General features: G+C 37.5%; 1 protein-coding gene across 1 annotated transcript in view; it reads right to left on the bottom strand.

Annotated features, from left to right (window-relative positions):
• Positions 1 to 15196, bottom strand: part of HOMER1 (homer scaffold protein 1) — a 122522-nt gene that overhangs the window by 13349 nt on the left and 93977 nt on the right. Inside the window, exons 6-8 of the mRNA XM_045796402.2 lie at positions 7744 to 7900; positions 3646 to 3756; positions 2707 to 2787 (exon numbers count right to left, since the gene is read on the bottom strand). Of these exons, the coding sequence (XP_045652358.1) occupies positions 2707 to 2787; positions 3646 to 3756; positions 7744 to 7900 (349 nt within the window). The remainder of the gene's footprint in view (positions 1 to 2706; positions 2788 to 3645; positions 3757 to 7743; positions 7901 to 15196) is intronic.

Genomic DNA, 15196 nt, shown 5'->3' with positions numbered 1-15196 from the left:
CTTCTAAATATCAATCATTGCTTAAAGAAATTTCTCCTTGGAGGGATGCCTGGGTGGCTCAGTCGGTTAAGCATCTGACTTCAGCTCAGGTCATGATCTAGGGTCCTGGGATGGAGTCCCACATCGGGCTCCAGGGCGGAGCCTACTTCTCCCTCTCCCTCTGCTTGCCGCTCCCCCTGCTTGTGCTCTCTCCCTCCCTCTCTCTGTCAAGTAAATAAAATCTTAAAAAAAAAAAAAAAAAAATGACAGGGTCACATCAAAAAGCAAACAGAAGCTGGATTGAAGGGGTTCCCACTGGCCAAATCTGGGACAATTCAAACATCAAAATAAATACATATGACAACTAAATGCAACACAAGAGCCTGGAATAAATCTTGGACCAGAAAAACAAGTTTTAAATTTTGTTATAAAGGAGATTATTAAGACAATTATGGGAATCTGAATAAAATCTGTAGATAATGTCTTGATTTTGATGGTTATGTAAAACAATGCCTTAATCTTAGAAAATACCATATCTGCAACTCACTCTCAAAGATTTCAGGAAAAAATAACACGCAAACACACACACACACACACGGGGAGAGAGAGAGAGAGACAGAAAGAGAGACAGTTCCAGAATGGTAAAACAAATACGGCAAAATAATGGTAACACTTGGGAAATGTGAGTGAAAGGTATATAAAGTCTTTGTATTATTCTTGCAACTTTTCTCTAAGTCTGAAATTATTTCAAAATTTGAGATTAATATTTCAAAAGTTGAAAAATAAAATAAACAAGACCACTTCAGGTACTGATATTTGCTACTAGGAAAATAAAACACGATAATATTACAGAGTATCTGGGGTGTGTGGTGGGGGGAGGGCTTGCAGAGTTGTGCGTAAACTGAGAAGTCGGAGAAATTAGCACGTGAGCCAAGACCTAAATTACAAGTAGGAGCCAGCCCATCTGAAGGTCTGAAAGCTTCCCTAACGGGTAGATTGTTTTTGATAGGTATTTTTTATATTCGGTGAAAGAAGAGGTAAGAATAGGAGCCAGCTTTAAAAATCAACTATCGCTCAATCAATGATGAAATACATTTAGAAGTATGATTTGAAAAATCACCCCTTGGTTTCTCTGGGACAACGTGTTTGTAACTGAAAAAAGTTTGAAAGAACCGCCAGGAATGTCTTGGCAGCTTGGCCACCTGAAGTCATACAGAAAGAACAGAGACTTTAGAATCAAAACAAATTTAGGCCTCACTCGTTTCTAGTTCAGTGCCTTGTCAACTTGTGAACACCTCCGAACCGCTGCCGTCTCTTTGAAAATGGGGATGGCATACCTGTTAGCGTGAGAATGCGAGCAAAGGCATGCAGGCGCTCAGCAAATGCCTGAGTCACAGCAAGGACTCGGAAAACAGCAGCCCAAACCAAAGGACCAAAACACAAAGCTCCACTGAATTTCCCCCACTTCTAGCCCTGAGTACACTCTTCATCTTTAGTTCTATGCCAGGCTTTCTCAACCTTGGCACTATTGACATTTTGGTCAAGATAATTGGATGTTTAGCAGCATTCTTGACTTCAACCTACTAGATGTCAACAGTACTGCCTGAGTTGTGAAAATCAAGATTGTCTCGGCACTCTGCTACAATGTCCCCTGCGGCACAAAACTGCACCCACTCGAGAACCAGTAATTTACACAGATCATTAAAATGTGGGAACAACATTTAATAGAGCTAACCAAAACAAACCACCTCATTTTTCCCAGACTGCTGAAAGTCAGCGATGGGAGAGGGAAATGTTCCATGCCATATAAAGAACCTACTTCCCTTATGAAGGGTCTCTCTGCTGCCACAATTCTGACCACCTATCTAAGTGCAGATTGGACAAATGAACCTACACAAGCCTCAGTTTCATCAGGTGACTGTTACAAGAAGTAGATGCACAATATGAGTAAGAGCTCAGCACAGTGTTTGGCACATAGTAAGCACTCAATTAATGCAAGACAGTCTCATTACAACTGAGGCACTCCTTCTATTCCTGGGCTTTCAGGTCCCACTTAGCACCCCGATCCAAAATTCCTCACTCTGCACACACATTTATCTCTACTCCAAACTCTAAAGTGGTCCTAACCTTTCTTTACATAGGCAGCTAACCACCGGGGGCGGGGGGGGGGGGGGTAGGAAAAGGGCTGGAGCTCCCAAGACGTTTATAATGAATTCTAAAAATCTTCCTAACCACTGATATAGGATATATGTATGTAAATTAGAGTCAGGAAACATATTATTTATGCAAAGAAAGGTGAGTAAAATTCATTAGAATAAAGAAAGAAAGATGTCACTAACTTATTTCCATTGGGGCACAACTACTTCCACAATTCATACTCACGAGTTCAGTGTAATTAAAAAAAAAAAAAAAAAGCAGAACTCTTCAATTGAATGAAATTCATTTGAGAAATTCTCTTTAAATTCAGGGTATTTTTTTAAATTAAAAAGTAGAAATTTCTAGAATAATTTACTAAAGGCAATTTATAAATGACCATCTATGATGATCCTAATGCTACCTAGGAGAAGTTATCATATAATTTTTGAAAAATCAAAGATTAGTCATGAATCAGAAGTCCTGGAAAAATGACTGAGAACCCACAAAATGAAGTTTCAGTCATTACTATGGGAAAGAATGACTGATGCCTGTCTCTACGCAGAAATGAATCAAAATGTTATTATAGCTCACCTGTAGTTTCTGAGTCAAGGAGTCCCTCTGTTCTTGTAGTTCTCTGGCATTATCAATTTCTTGTTTTAATCTTTCTATTTCCTAGAAAAAGTAGAGCAATGTCTTTAGCAACAATATTTAAACTGAATCAAGGAAAGAGAAAGTCTTATTTCTCCCTGAAATTACTGTCCTAGTCCTTAGAAAAGAATAATTTAAAAACATTCCTTTATGCTGATTTTTGGAAGGGTGAATTTGTCTTTATGGGTATGTTGTCTAATACACGATAATCTTTTTTTTTTTTTTGATTTTTTATTATATTATGTTAGTCACCATACAGTACATCCCCGGTTTCCGATGCAAGGCTCTATGATTCATTAGTTGTGTATAACACCCAGTGCACCATGCAGTACGTGCCCTCCTTACTACCCATCACCATAATACACGATCATCTTAAGCGACAAGTCTGCCTGGTGCTTTGGTACAGCACTGCTTAGAAACAACAATCAGAACATTTCAAGGCTGCTTCAAGCTTTGTGGATATAATTCTTTCCTGGGATATTAAATCTTATGACTGGAAACCAGAGAAAGCAACAGCTTGTAAAATTCATTTAACCTCTCACAGTTTTCTGTTGATTTTATGAATGCAACTCTCATACAGAAGGCAAGAGGCAGTATCTCAGTCTGAGTGCCTCACCACAGTTCCTAACAGCAGAAACAAGGATGGAGAAAATATGAACAAACATGAACATATCAACCAAAAAAAATTTCATCTTCCTCCCCAAAAAGCATCCCGCAACCTTACTTTATTCCATAAAGTAAACCTTACTTTATTCCATAAAGTAAACCTTACTTTATTCCATAAAGTAAACCTTACTTTATATTCCAAAGTAAATCTGACCGAGACTCAAATATTTTGGACACGTGTTACCTAGACTACAGATGAGTGAAAAGTAGCAATACCTCTTCCTTCACTTTCAGCGTCTCTTCTAGTTCTTGTATTGTTTGATTTAATTCTGTCTTATGGGTATGCACTGCATTTGCTTGGCTACTGACACATTCAAGCTCGGTCACCTAAAATGAAATGAGAACACAGGTTAAGCTATATGACTATCTCAAAAGATTTCTTGCTGAAAACATACTAAGCTCCTGATAAGTAAATCATGACTTTTAAACAACATATGAAAATCAATTTTGAGAAATATTAAGACACTTAAGATAGAATGAATAGATTCCTTAAGGACACAAATTTAGGACAATGAAAAAAGACTAGGGGTATAATTATTTATATGACTTGGTCATGGAAAAAGTTAGGAAAGCTTAATTGCTTAATGACAGTTGAGAACCCCTATAATGAAAGGCTTCTTTAAAAATTTCTTATGAAAACATATTCAAAATCAGATATAGCCATCTGCCTTCCATCTGTATCTTTCAAGTTAAACATGGCTTCTGGAAAGTGGCCTTGCAGAAGTGAGAAATTTTTCAAATACATTTCCAAAATGTAAGAGAGTCTGGAAGAAAAGATATGCTTAAAATACAACTTAAATCATTCGATACTAGAATGACTTCACATCAATAGTGTCTCTGTAGCAAAAAATAACGTTCTTTAGTCAATAAGAATGTACTAAGGGCCCAAAGAACTACAGAACTTTCAATGAGCACTTGGTATTCTCTGAGAGAAGAGAGAAGGGCACTGTCCCTAAAAGTTAAACCATCCAACAACATTGTTGGATCCAACAGTCAAAATAGACAGAAGTCAACATAAAAACATACACGCACACCCCATCACAGCTCTTTACACACATTAGCATTTCATACATTTTGGCTGACTAGAATGCAGTAAATTCTAGACTATTAAGGAAACAGCAAATCCTTCTCCTTCATATTTTCCAAATATCTATTTATCCTCCATAAATGTTACTCTAAGTCTCTTAACACTTTCTTCCTTTCTATTCATGTACTAATAGCCTTGTGCAGACCCTTATCATCGATGCCTAGACAACAGCAATGGCCCGCCAGAGGACATAATTATAATCTTTGCCTATTTTTACCTCTCCCATAAACTAACATTCATCTATCATTGTGTAACTCCTAGATTCCAAGCCTTTCAAAGGCTCCTTTTTTACAATATCAAATCTAAACCTGCAGGTCTTGCATATACCAGTCCTAAACTACTTAACCATCTTCATCACCCAAAACATCCACAGTATGTAATATGTGGTTTTTCCAACTAAAAATAGGCAAGTCTCCTCATCTTAAGAATAAACCACTCTTGGGGCGCCTGGGTGGCTCAGTCGTTAAGCGTCTGCCTTCGGCTCAGGGCGTGATCCCAGAGTCCTGGATTTTACATCAGGCTCCTCCACTGGGAGCCTCCCACTCCCCCTGCCTGTGTTCCCTCTCTTGCTGGCTCTCTCTTTCTCTGTCAAATAAATAAATTAAATCTTTAAAAAATAAATAAATAAATAAACCACTCTTACACTCATCTCGCTGACCTAACTAGAATGTCCACTCTTACATTGTGGAAGCTGTTCAGACCTTAGGAAACCTTCAGCTCTCAGCTCAGCATATACTTTCACCAGAAAGTCATTCCTATCTACTTAATTCCTCTAGGCTCTCCTGTCCTGTGGCCCACAAAACCAACTGTATCCAAAACCTTAGGAATTATTTCCTTATTGCTCAATATATAGGAGGGGTTTTTTTTTGTTTTGGTTTTGTTTTGTCCAATTAGATAATGAATTCCTTATGGAGAGGAGTTCCAGTTCTGATAATGACGGAGTACTTTTTACTGGAAAAACTTTCCCACAGATAACAACTGCAAATCATGACCAAACGTAAAATTCAACTGTTTGAATGCCCTGGTAAGTGACCAAATAGGGCAAAAGACAGAAAGAAAGCAATCACATTGGGTAAAATACACATATACACATCCTTTTGCTTGAAGGCACTCTGTAGTCTGGCTGCACTGCTTAACTAGAACTTAAGCAGAAACCTGTGGTCATATTTTCCTGAGAAACCTGAGGATCTGGGGACTCCTTAGAACAGCTGAACTAGCTAGAAATTGCAGGAACTGTATGAAGAAAGCCCCCAAATAAACATACAGACTTCCTTCAAATCTTTGGCTGACTCGTGAACTATACATGCACAGGAAAGAATCCGAAGAGTCCAACGTGGTGGGGCTGGGAAGAGCTGGAAGGCTGCAAGAGCTAAGCTGTGATGGTGCTCACCACAGAGAGAGCAGTTTGACGCTGGAGTCCCACCAAATTAGAGGACATGGGTTATTACTTCAACCTTTCCACTGCAACACCAAAAGGATTATGCCTTAGAAATAAAGATTTCCCAGGACCAGGAAATTCACCATAGGGTTAAGGGCAAAATTAAAATAAATGGACTCTAATGAAGCCTAAGTCCACAATGCCACAATTTCAAGAAAGTCTGTAATTAAATTTAATTGCTTTACCTCTCCCATAAACTAACATTCATCTATCATTGTGTAACTCAAACAAAAATCATTCAGAGTAAGATAAGAGAATCTAATATCATCTAATTTCAAACGTCCAGCATACAACTGAAAATGACTAGACACATGAAGAAATCGGCAAACAACCTATAGTGAAGACAAAAAGCTGCCCCCTACATCCCTCTGGCTGAAACTGCAAAGGAAGTTAGGCTACAGGGAAATGATACCTGGTGGAAATTCTAATCTACAAGAAGGAAAAAAGAGCACTGAAAATTATAAACATGTGAATAAATAGACTTCACTTAAATCTTTAAAATTCAATTCATAATTTAAACCAAAATTTCCCTAAGTACAGGGATTATACAGTAAGGGGATATGACAGTTCTTCAGTGAATATTTATTGGCTCATGAGTTAACTGTCACGGATTAATTTTTTTTTATTGTGGTAAAGAACACAGAATAAAATTTATCATCTTAGCCATTTTTAAGTGTACAATTCAATAATGTTAAGTATATGCACACTGTTGTGAAAAAGATCTCCAGAACTTTTTCATCTTGCAAAATGGAAATTCTACACTCATTAAAACAACAATTTCCTTCTTCCTCCTCCTAAGTTAACCTTTATACACACAATAGGATGACATTTACTCGGGTTTCTTACTCTCCCACCCTGTCTCTATTTCATCTCTATATTACTCCCCCCGCATCCTGATCCTACTCCATTCCGCAAATTGTGCTCTGGTAGTAAGCCCATTTCTTACTGTCTGTGAAGTTCACTTCTCTGGCATCCTTCCTAAAAAAGGAAATTAGTGGCATCTACTTCTGTTGTGTAAATGCAAATGCTGTGAATACAAAAAAATTCTTCACAAGTAATTGTTTGGGCTTCTAATATTCTTTATGCTGGGATTTCTGATTTTCTTTTCCTGTATGAAATTACAAATACAGGTGTTCCCTACTTTATGAGAGATTGAATTATGCCACTTCACTTTTATAAAAGACCTGTATTAGTATGGTAACAGCTTTTTTTTTGGCAAAACTAAAAATGGTCCTCAAATTTGTCAGTTAGCAAAAACAGATACTAATGTAGGTCTTTTGTAAAAACACAGTGAACTTCTGGAACACAGGGGATACTCTTCACTCTATACCACTTTGGCTTAGGAAAGGTTTCATAGAAATGCTTTTCTTTTGAATAGTGAGGGAAACCTGTATAAGCGAATTTCTCACCTGTATTTTTTAAGTTGTTCCTTCTTCAAAAAACAATAAAATAATAAAAGCATCTATCATTAGCTTGGTACAACTACATGTCAATTCATTTTCCCTATTCATTTTCACAGGAATTCCATAGACTATATAGTATTATTCCTATTTTATACATGAGAATACTGAACAGAAAGGGATAACTTACCAAAGGTCACACAGTTAATAAGTGGCAGAATAGAAAAATATTTTTCTTAATTAAATAAACCCACATTTACTACCATCTATACGTAAGTTCTAACAAGCAGTGACTATCTCCAGATGTCCTTCTGCTGAATGTACGTTTCTGCGGGCAGGGAAATGTGTTAGCCATCACTGCCTATGGACAGCAGCAGCTCTGAGCTTACGCGCTTGTGCAGACGTTCTGCTTCCTCCTGATAGGCAGCAAGCTGCTGTTTCCATTGTTTCACATTGGCAGTGGACTCCAACAGGGCCGCAGTGAGTTTGGCATTATTTCCTTTGAGGGTAGCCAGTTCAGCCTCCCAATGTTTGCTGATTGCTGAACTAAAAGAAAAGAAAATTCTATCAATGACACTGAACATTGTCACTTTGGGGGTGCAGCAGGACTCGGTTCTATTAGTTTTATAGTCCATGAATGTTTCAAAGATAATCCGAAAAGAATAAAAACAAATATTTCACTGAAAAGTTCCTGCTGAAGAAAATCTAGCAAGTGAAGAAACAGAAAAAGTACCAGAGCAGTAGGTTTAATGTAGACTAGCTTCCACCTTCATTAGGACAGACACAGGTATCTACAGAAGAGTTTCCACCCATTCTCTTTTGAGGAATAAACATTACATCCTGAAAAATACCTATAAGCAAAACCTAACAATGTACTGTGTATTTTTTTAAGGTGGGTATTATTTAAAATTTTTTTTATTTTGAATAAAAATATAGCTGACATATAACACTATATTAGTTTCAGGTGTATAACATAGTGATTTGATAATTATATACATCATAAAATGTTCACCATGGTAAGTACAGTTACCATGTGTCACTATACAAAGTTATTACCATATTATTCACTGAATTTCCTCATCTGTACTTTTCATCCCTGTTATTTACTTTATAACTAGAAGTCTGCACCTCTTAATCCCCTTAATCACCTATTTTGCCTCACTCCTCTTCTCTCTGGCAACCAGAGAGACCAGTTGGCTCTCTGTACTTATGAGTCTATTTCTGTTTGTTTTGTTTTTTAGATTCCACATGTACTTGAAATCCTATGGTATTTTGTCTTTCCTTATCTGACCTATTTTACATAGCAAAATACCCTCTGGGCCCATCCATGTTTTTGCAAATGGTAAGATTTCATTCTTTTTTATGCCTGAGTAATACTCCAGTGTGTGGTGTATGTGTGTGTGTGTGTGTGTGTGTGTGTGTGTGTGTGTGTGTGTGTGTGTATACCACATCTTCTTTATCCATTCATCTGTTGATGGACCTTGGGCTGCTTCCTTATCTTGGCTATTGTAAATAATGCTGCAATAAACCAAAGGGTGCCTATATCTTTTAGAATTAGTATTTTCATTTTCTTTGGGTAAATAACCAGAAGTGAAATTACTGGATCATATGGTATTTCTATTTTTGATTTCTGAGGAACCTCTATACTGGTTTCCACAGTGGCTGCACCAAACGCACTCTATTTTTTTAAGTTCATCAAACTCTGAAGCACAATTTCATTCCTTTGTGAAACACGTGAGGATGCTGCAATGTCAATAAGGTTTGGGGCATGTAATGCAGCATTTCTTCTGAAACTATTATTGATTTATTTCACATTATTTATAATTTTGAAATGCCCAAAATAAAAAATTGCTCACAATAAATTTATTTCAGGTATTATGATAGGCTATACCTAGAAATTGGTCCTAATGACTTAATTTCTGATAGAATTCTGTGTCACACATAAAACAAAAACAAAAAAACCCTAAAAGCAATAACCTATTTCCTCATTTACTGTTCTACTTAATAAGTTATCCAAAAATAATTGCCTCAACCAAGACAATTTTTCTATTACAAAGACAATTCTATTAATTGGGAAGATTACTCTCTTGATAATTCCTTTGTTAACTGTCCCATGAAGAAAGAATTGCCTCATTTGAAAGAAAAAGATGTTTTTTCTTTAAAAAAAAAAAAAAAAGATTCCTTTGAGAGAGCGAGTGTGCTCATACACGGAGGGTGGGGGGACAGGAGAGAGAGTGACTGAGCAGGGAGCCTGGCATGGGGCTTGAGGTCATGGGGCTCGAGATCATAGGACCTTGAGATCATGACCTGAGCCAAAATCAAGAGACAGATGCTTAACTTGCTGAGCCACTCAGGTGCCCCTTTTCTTTCTTATTATTGAATGGCTTCCTCCTTTTACTGAAATTCTACAAATCCCATCCCATTAACTAGTGATGATGATAGCTTTTCTTAATCTGCACTTTTGGTTTTTGGTAGGTTATCTGCATCACAGAGCAAATGCTTTGATGGACTGATTTTTCTTTTCTTTTCTTTTTTTTTAAAGGGGGGTGGAGAGGGGCGCCTGTGTGGCTCAGTCATTAAGCATCTGCCTTCGGCTCAGGGCGTGATCCCAGAGTTCTGGGATGGAGCCCCACATCGGGCTCGTCCGCTGGGAGCCTGCTTCTTCCTCTCCCACTCCCCCTGCTTGTGTTCCCTCTCTCTCTGGCTGTCTCTCTCTCTCTGTCAAATAAATAAATCAAATCTTAAATAAACATAAAGGGGGTGGACGGGGGGGGAGGGGCAAAGGGAGAGAGAAAATTGTAAGCAGGCTCCACACCCAGCATGGGGCTTGATTTCACACTGATTTCATGACCTGAGTAGAAATCAAGAGTTGGACGCTTAACTGAATGAGCCACCCAGGCGCCCTGGACTGATATTTTTAATAGCAATTTTAATATGCATTATATAAAAGAAAGCATGCTCCTATCATCAAGATTTCTAAAGCTCATCACTAATAATAAGACGTATCAGCAACATGAACCCTCTGATACAATGCGTAGGGAAAGACACAAGATAATTTCTTCAGTACTCTTGCCAAAAAGGCCTAACCTCATTCTAATATATCATGAGATATACATCATAAACCCAAACTGAGGACATTCTACAAAATAACTGGTTGGTACTCTTCTGAAGTGTCAAGAGAAGACAAGACTGAGAAACAGAATGGTGGAGAATAAGAAGAAATAATTAAATGCAAATGGACAGATTCCTAAGAAAGGGTCGATGATGAAAACAAGTCTCCCACACTGGAGTTAGTAGTACTGTGTCAATATTAACTTGATAATTATTATGATTACATAACATGTTAACAGTAAATGAACTGGCTGAGGGTTTCTTTACATAGTTTTTAAATTTTTCAATAAGTCTAAAATTAGTTTCAAAAAAAAGTTTAAAAAATTTTCTAAAGTTTATTAAATGAGAAAATTTCATCTAAACATGCAAGGACAAAATCAAACAATAAGCAAAGCTATTAATTTAACAACCCACTTCTATCCTTAAAAGAAAATTCTTTTCTATTTTGTCTTTTGTGGAATGATTTTCCAAATTCGGTTTTTCTGAGCAAAGCATGCACCTGTTCTAACTTAATTACAGATTTTTTAAAAACCACCTACCATTTTTTTTTCCCTATAGAGGAGTTTTATTTAAACAGACCCTTCAATCTGACAATTAAAATCTTACTGAACTAATTTAAACACTTGATATGTGCAAATACCAAACTCCTGGGGGCATCTTTTGTTACATTTGGTCTTTTGTCCTCAGTTCCAGAAATCATTTTAGAGTCAAAAAGGTGAAATGGATGTTTTGTTATTCAAAAGAAGCCCCTTTCACCTACAATTTAGTTTATGTTAATGAGGTGAGTTTTAGAATCCCTCTAAAGATGTCAGGGCTGCTTTCCAGGAGAACCAACCTTCATTGAAGGGTTAAAACTCTCAGTCCCACCCCCTGGCCTTCAGGGAGAGGAGAGGGGCTGGAAGTTGTAATCAGTCACCAATGGCCAGTGAGTTTATCAATCATGTCTGGAAGCCTCCATAAAAACCCAAAAGAATGGGTTTCTGAGAGCTTCCATGTTGGTGACCCAGAAAGCATCCATGTGCTAGGCCCCAAACTCCACAGAAGAAGCTTCTGCCTTCACGGTCTTGCCCTATGTATCATTTCACCTGGCTGTTCATTCATATCCTTTATAATAAACCAATTATCTAGTAAGTAAAACCAGTTTCCTGAGTTATGCGAGCCACTCTAGCAAATTAATCAAACTAGGGAGGGGTTTGTGGGAACCTCTAATTTATAGCCACTTAGAAACAACTTGGACTTGACATTGGCATCTGAAGAGGAAGCACTATTGTGGGACTGAGCCCTTAACCCATGAAGTCTGGTGCTACCTCCAGGTAGTTAGTATAAGAATCGAGTTAAATTTTGGGGACGCTCAATCAGCATCCATGGAGAACTGAGTTAATTGCCGGGTGGTATCGATCTGCCTCATCTTCCTGGATTGAGGCACATGGGTGATATCTCCTGTTCTAGCCAAGCTGGCTTGCCTGTGAGGGTTTCTTCCTTCCAGATTTTCATTTTGCTTCCTATGAATTTTGGCCCCAAATTTTCTATATTCGACATCAATCTATAAGACTGCATTCTCCCCTTTCACAGATTCAGGTCATTTCCAATTAGTATTTTCTAGTTACAACACCTATCCTTCCAGTTTGAGCACAGTGGAAAACCCAAAAGACGCCACCCCAAAACTGCCAGAACTCATACAGGAATTGAGCAAAGTGGCAGGACATAAAATCAATGCACAAAAATCAGTTACATTTCTATACACACACAGTGAGACAGAAGAAAGAGAAATTGAGGAGTCGACCCCATTTACAATTGCACCGAAACCCATAAGACACCTAGGAATAAACTTAACCAAAGAGGCAAATTATCTGTACTCTGAAAACTTTAGAACGCTCAATGAAAGAAATTGAGGAAGACACAAAGAAATGGAAAAAAACGTTCCATGCTCATGGATCGGAAGAACAAATGTTGTTAAAATGTCTATGCTACCTAGGGCAATCTACACATTCAATGTAATCCCTATCAAAATACCATCAACTTTTTTCACAGAGCTAGAACAAATAATCCTAAAAAATCCAGAAAAGACCCCAAATAGCCAAAGGAATGTTGAAAAAGAAACCCAAAACTTGTGGCATCACAATCCCAGACTTCAAGCTCTATTACAAAGCTGTAATCATCAAGACAGTATGGTACTGGTACAAAAACAGACACCTAGCTCAATGGAACAGAATAGAGAATCCAAAAATGGACCCTCAATTCTATGGTCAACTAATCTTCCACAAAGCAGGAAAGAATAGCCAATGGAAAAAAGACAGTCTCTTCAACACATAGTGTTGGTAAAACTGGACAGCCAAATGCAGAAGAATGAAACTGGACCATTTCCTTACACCATACACAAAGATAGACTCAAAATGGATGAAAGACCTAAATGTGAGACAGGAATCCATCAAAATACTAGAGGAGAAAACAGGCAGCAACCTCTTCGACCTCGGCTGCAGCAACTTCTTCGACCTCGGCTGCAGCAACTTCTTGCTAGACACATCTCCAAAGGCAAGGGAAACAAAGGCAAAAATGAACTATTGGGACTTCGTCAAGATAAAGCTTTTGCACAGCAAAGAAACAGCTGACAAGACCAAAAGACAACCGACAGAATGGGAGAAGATACTTGCAAATGACACAGCAGATAAAGAGCTAGTATCCAAAATCTATAAAGAACTTATCAAACTCAACACCCAAAGAACAAAGAATCCAATCAAGAAATGGGCAGAAGACATGGAGAGACAGCTCTCCAAAGAAGACATCAAAATGGCCAACAGACACATGGAAAAATGCTCAACCTCACTAGGCATCAGGGAAATACAAATCAAAACCATAATGAGACACCGCCTCACTCCAGTCAGAATGGCTAAAATTAACAAGTCAGAAAATGACAGATGTTGGTGAGGATGTAGAGAAAGGGCAACCCTCCTACACTGTTGGTGGGAATGCAAGCTGGTATAGTCACTCTGGGAAACAGTATGGAGGTTCCTCAAAAAGTTGAAAATAGAGCTACTCTACGACCCAGCAATTGCACTACTGGGTATTTACCCTAAAGATACAAATGCAGTGATCCGAAGGGGCACGTGCACCCCAACGCTTATAGCAGCAATGTCCACAATAGCCAAACTATGGAAAGAGCCCAGATGTCCACTGAGAAATGAATGGATAAAGAAGAGGTGGTATATATATACAATGGAATACTATTCAGCCATCAAAAAATGAAATCTTGCCATTTGCAACAACATGGATGAAACTAGAAGGTATTAGGCTAAGCAAAATAAGTCAATCAGAGAAAGACAATTATCGTATGATCTCACTGACATGTGGAATTTAAGAAACAAAACACAGGGTCATAGGGGAAGAGGGGAAAAAATAAAACAAACTAGAGAGGGAGACAAACTATAAGAGACTATTATTCATAGGGAACTAACTGAGGGTTGCTGGAAGAGAGGAGGGTGAAGGGATGGGGTAACGGGGTGATGGACATTAAGGAAGGGATGTGATGAATGGGTATAAGACTGATGAATCACAGACTTCTGAAACCAATAATACATTTATATTAATTCATTGAATTAAAATTTAAAATATTTTTAAAAACCTGATGTAATTCTAATACACAATGAACAGTCAAAAAAGGAAATTAATAAAACAGTTCCATTTGCAATAGCATCCACTAGAATAAAATACTTGGTAATGAACTTAACCAAGGAGGTAAAAAACTAGTACACTGAAAAGTATAGAAGGTTGCTAAAAGAAATTAAAGAAGACAGAAATAAACAGAAAGACATTCCCTGTATATGGAATGGAAGACTTAATACTGTGAAGATGTCAATACCACCCAAAGTGATCTACAGATTCAATGTAATCCCCATCAAAATCCCAACAGTGTTACTTAAGAAATAGAAAAATCCATCCTAAAATTCATATGGTATCTCAAAGGACTCCAAACACTAAAGCAATCTTTTAGAAAAGAACACAGTTAGAGATATCACATTTCCTGATTTCAAAACTTACTACAAAGCTACAATAATCAAAACAGTATGGTATTGACATAAAGACAGACATATAAACCAATGGAATAGAGCAGAAAGGCCAGAAATAAACCCTCACACATACGGTCAACTGAGTTTCAGATATCTGACTGTCATGATCACTCAATGGGGAAGGATGTTCTTTTCAACAAATGGTGCCAGGAAAACCAAATACCCACAAGCAAAAGAATGAAGCTGGGCCTCTGTCTTATGCCATATGCAAAAATTAAGTAAAAATGGATCAGAGACTAAATGTGAGAGCTAAAACTATAAAACTCTTAAAAAGAAAACATAGGGGGAAAAGCTCCATGACAGAGAACTTGCAATGATTTCTTGGATAGATCATAAAAAGCATGGGCAAGAAAAAAGATATTTTTGGACTACAGCAAAATTTAAAACTTCTGTTCACCAAGGGATGCAAACAACAGAGTGAAAGACAACCCACATAAGAGTAAAAAATATCTGCAAGTCATTTATTTGATAACAAATTAATACCCAAAATATATAAAGAAGTATAACTCAAAAACAAAAAACAAATAACCTGATTAGAAAATAGGCAAGGGACTTGAAGAGATGTTTCTCCAAAGATTTCCAAGTGGCTAAAAACACCTGAAAAGATGCTCAACATCATTAGTCATTAGGAAAACGCAAATAAAAACCACAGTGAAATACCGATCAT

Source organism: Ursus americanus, chromosome 5, assembly GCF_024610735.1.
Source record: "Ursus americanus isolate L20-20 chromosome 5, mUrsAme1.1.p, whole genome shotgun sequence".
NCBI classification, from domain to species: Eukaryota; Metazoa; Chordata; class Mammalia; order Carnivora; family Ursidae; genus Ursus; species Ursus americanus.
This window is presented reverse-complemented; position numbering and strand designations above follow the sequence as displayed.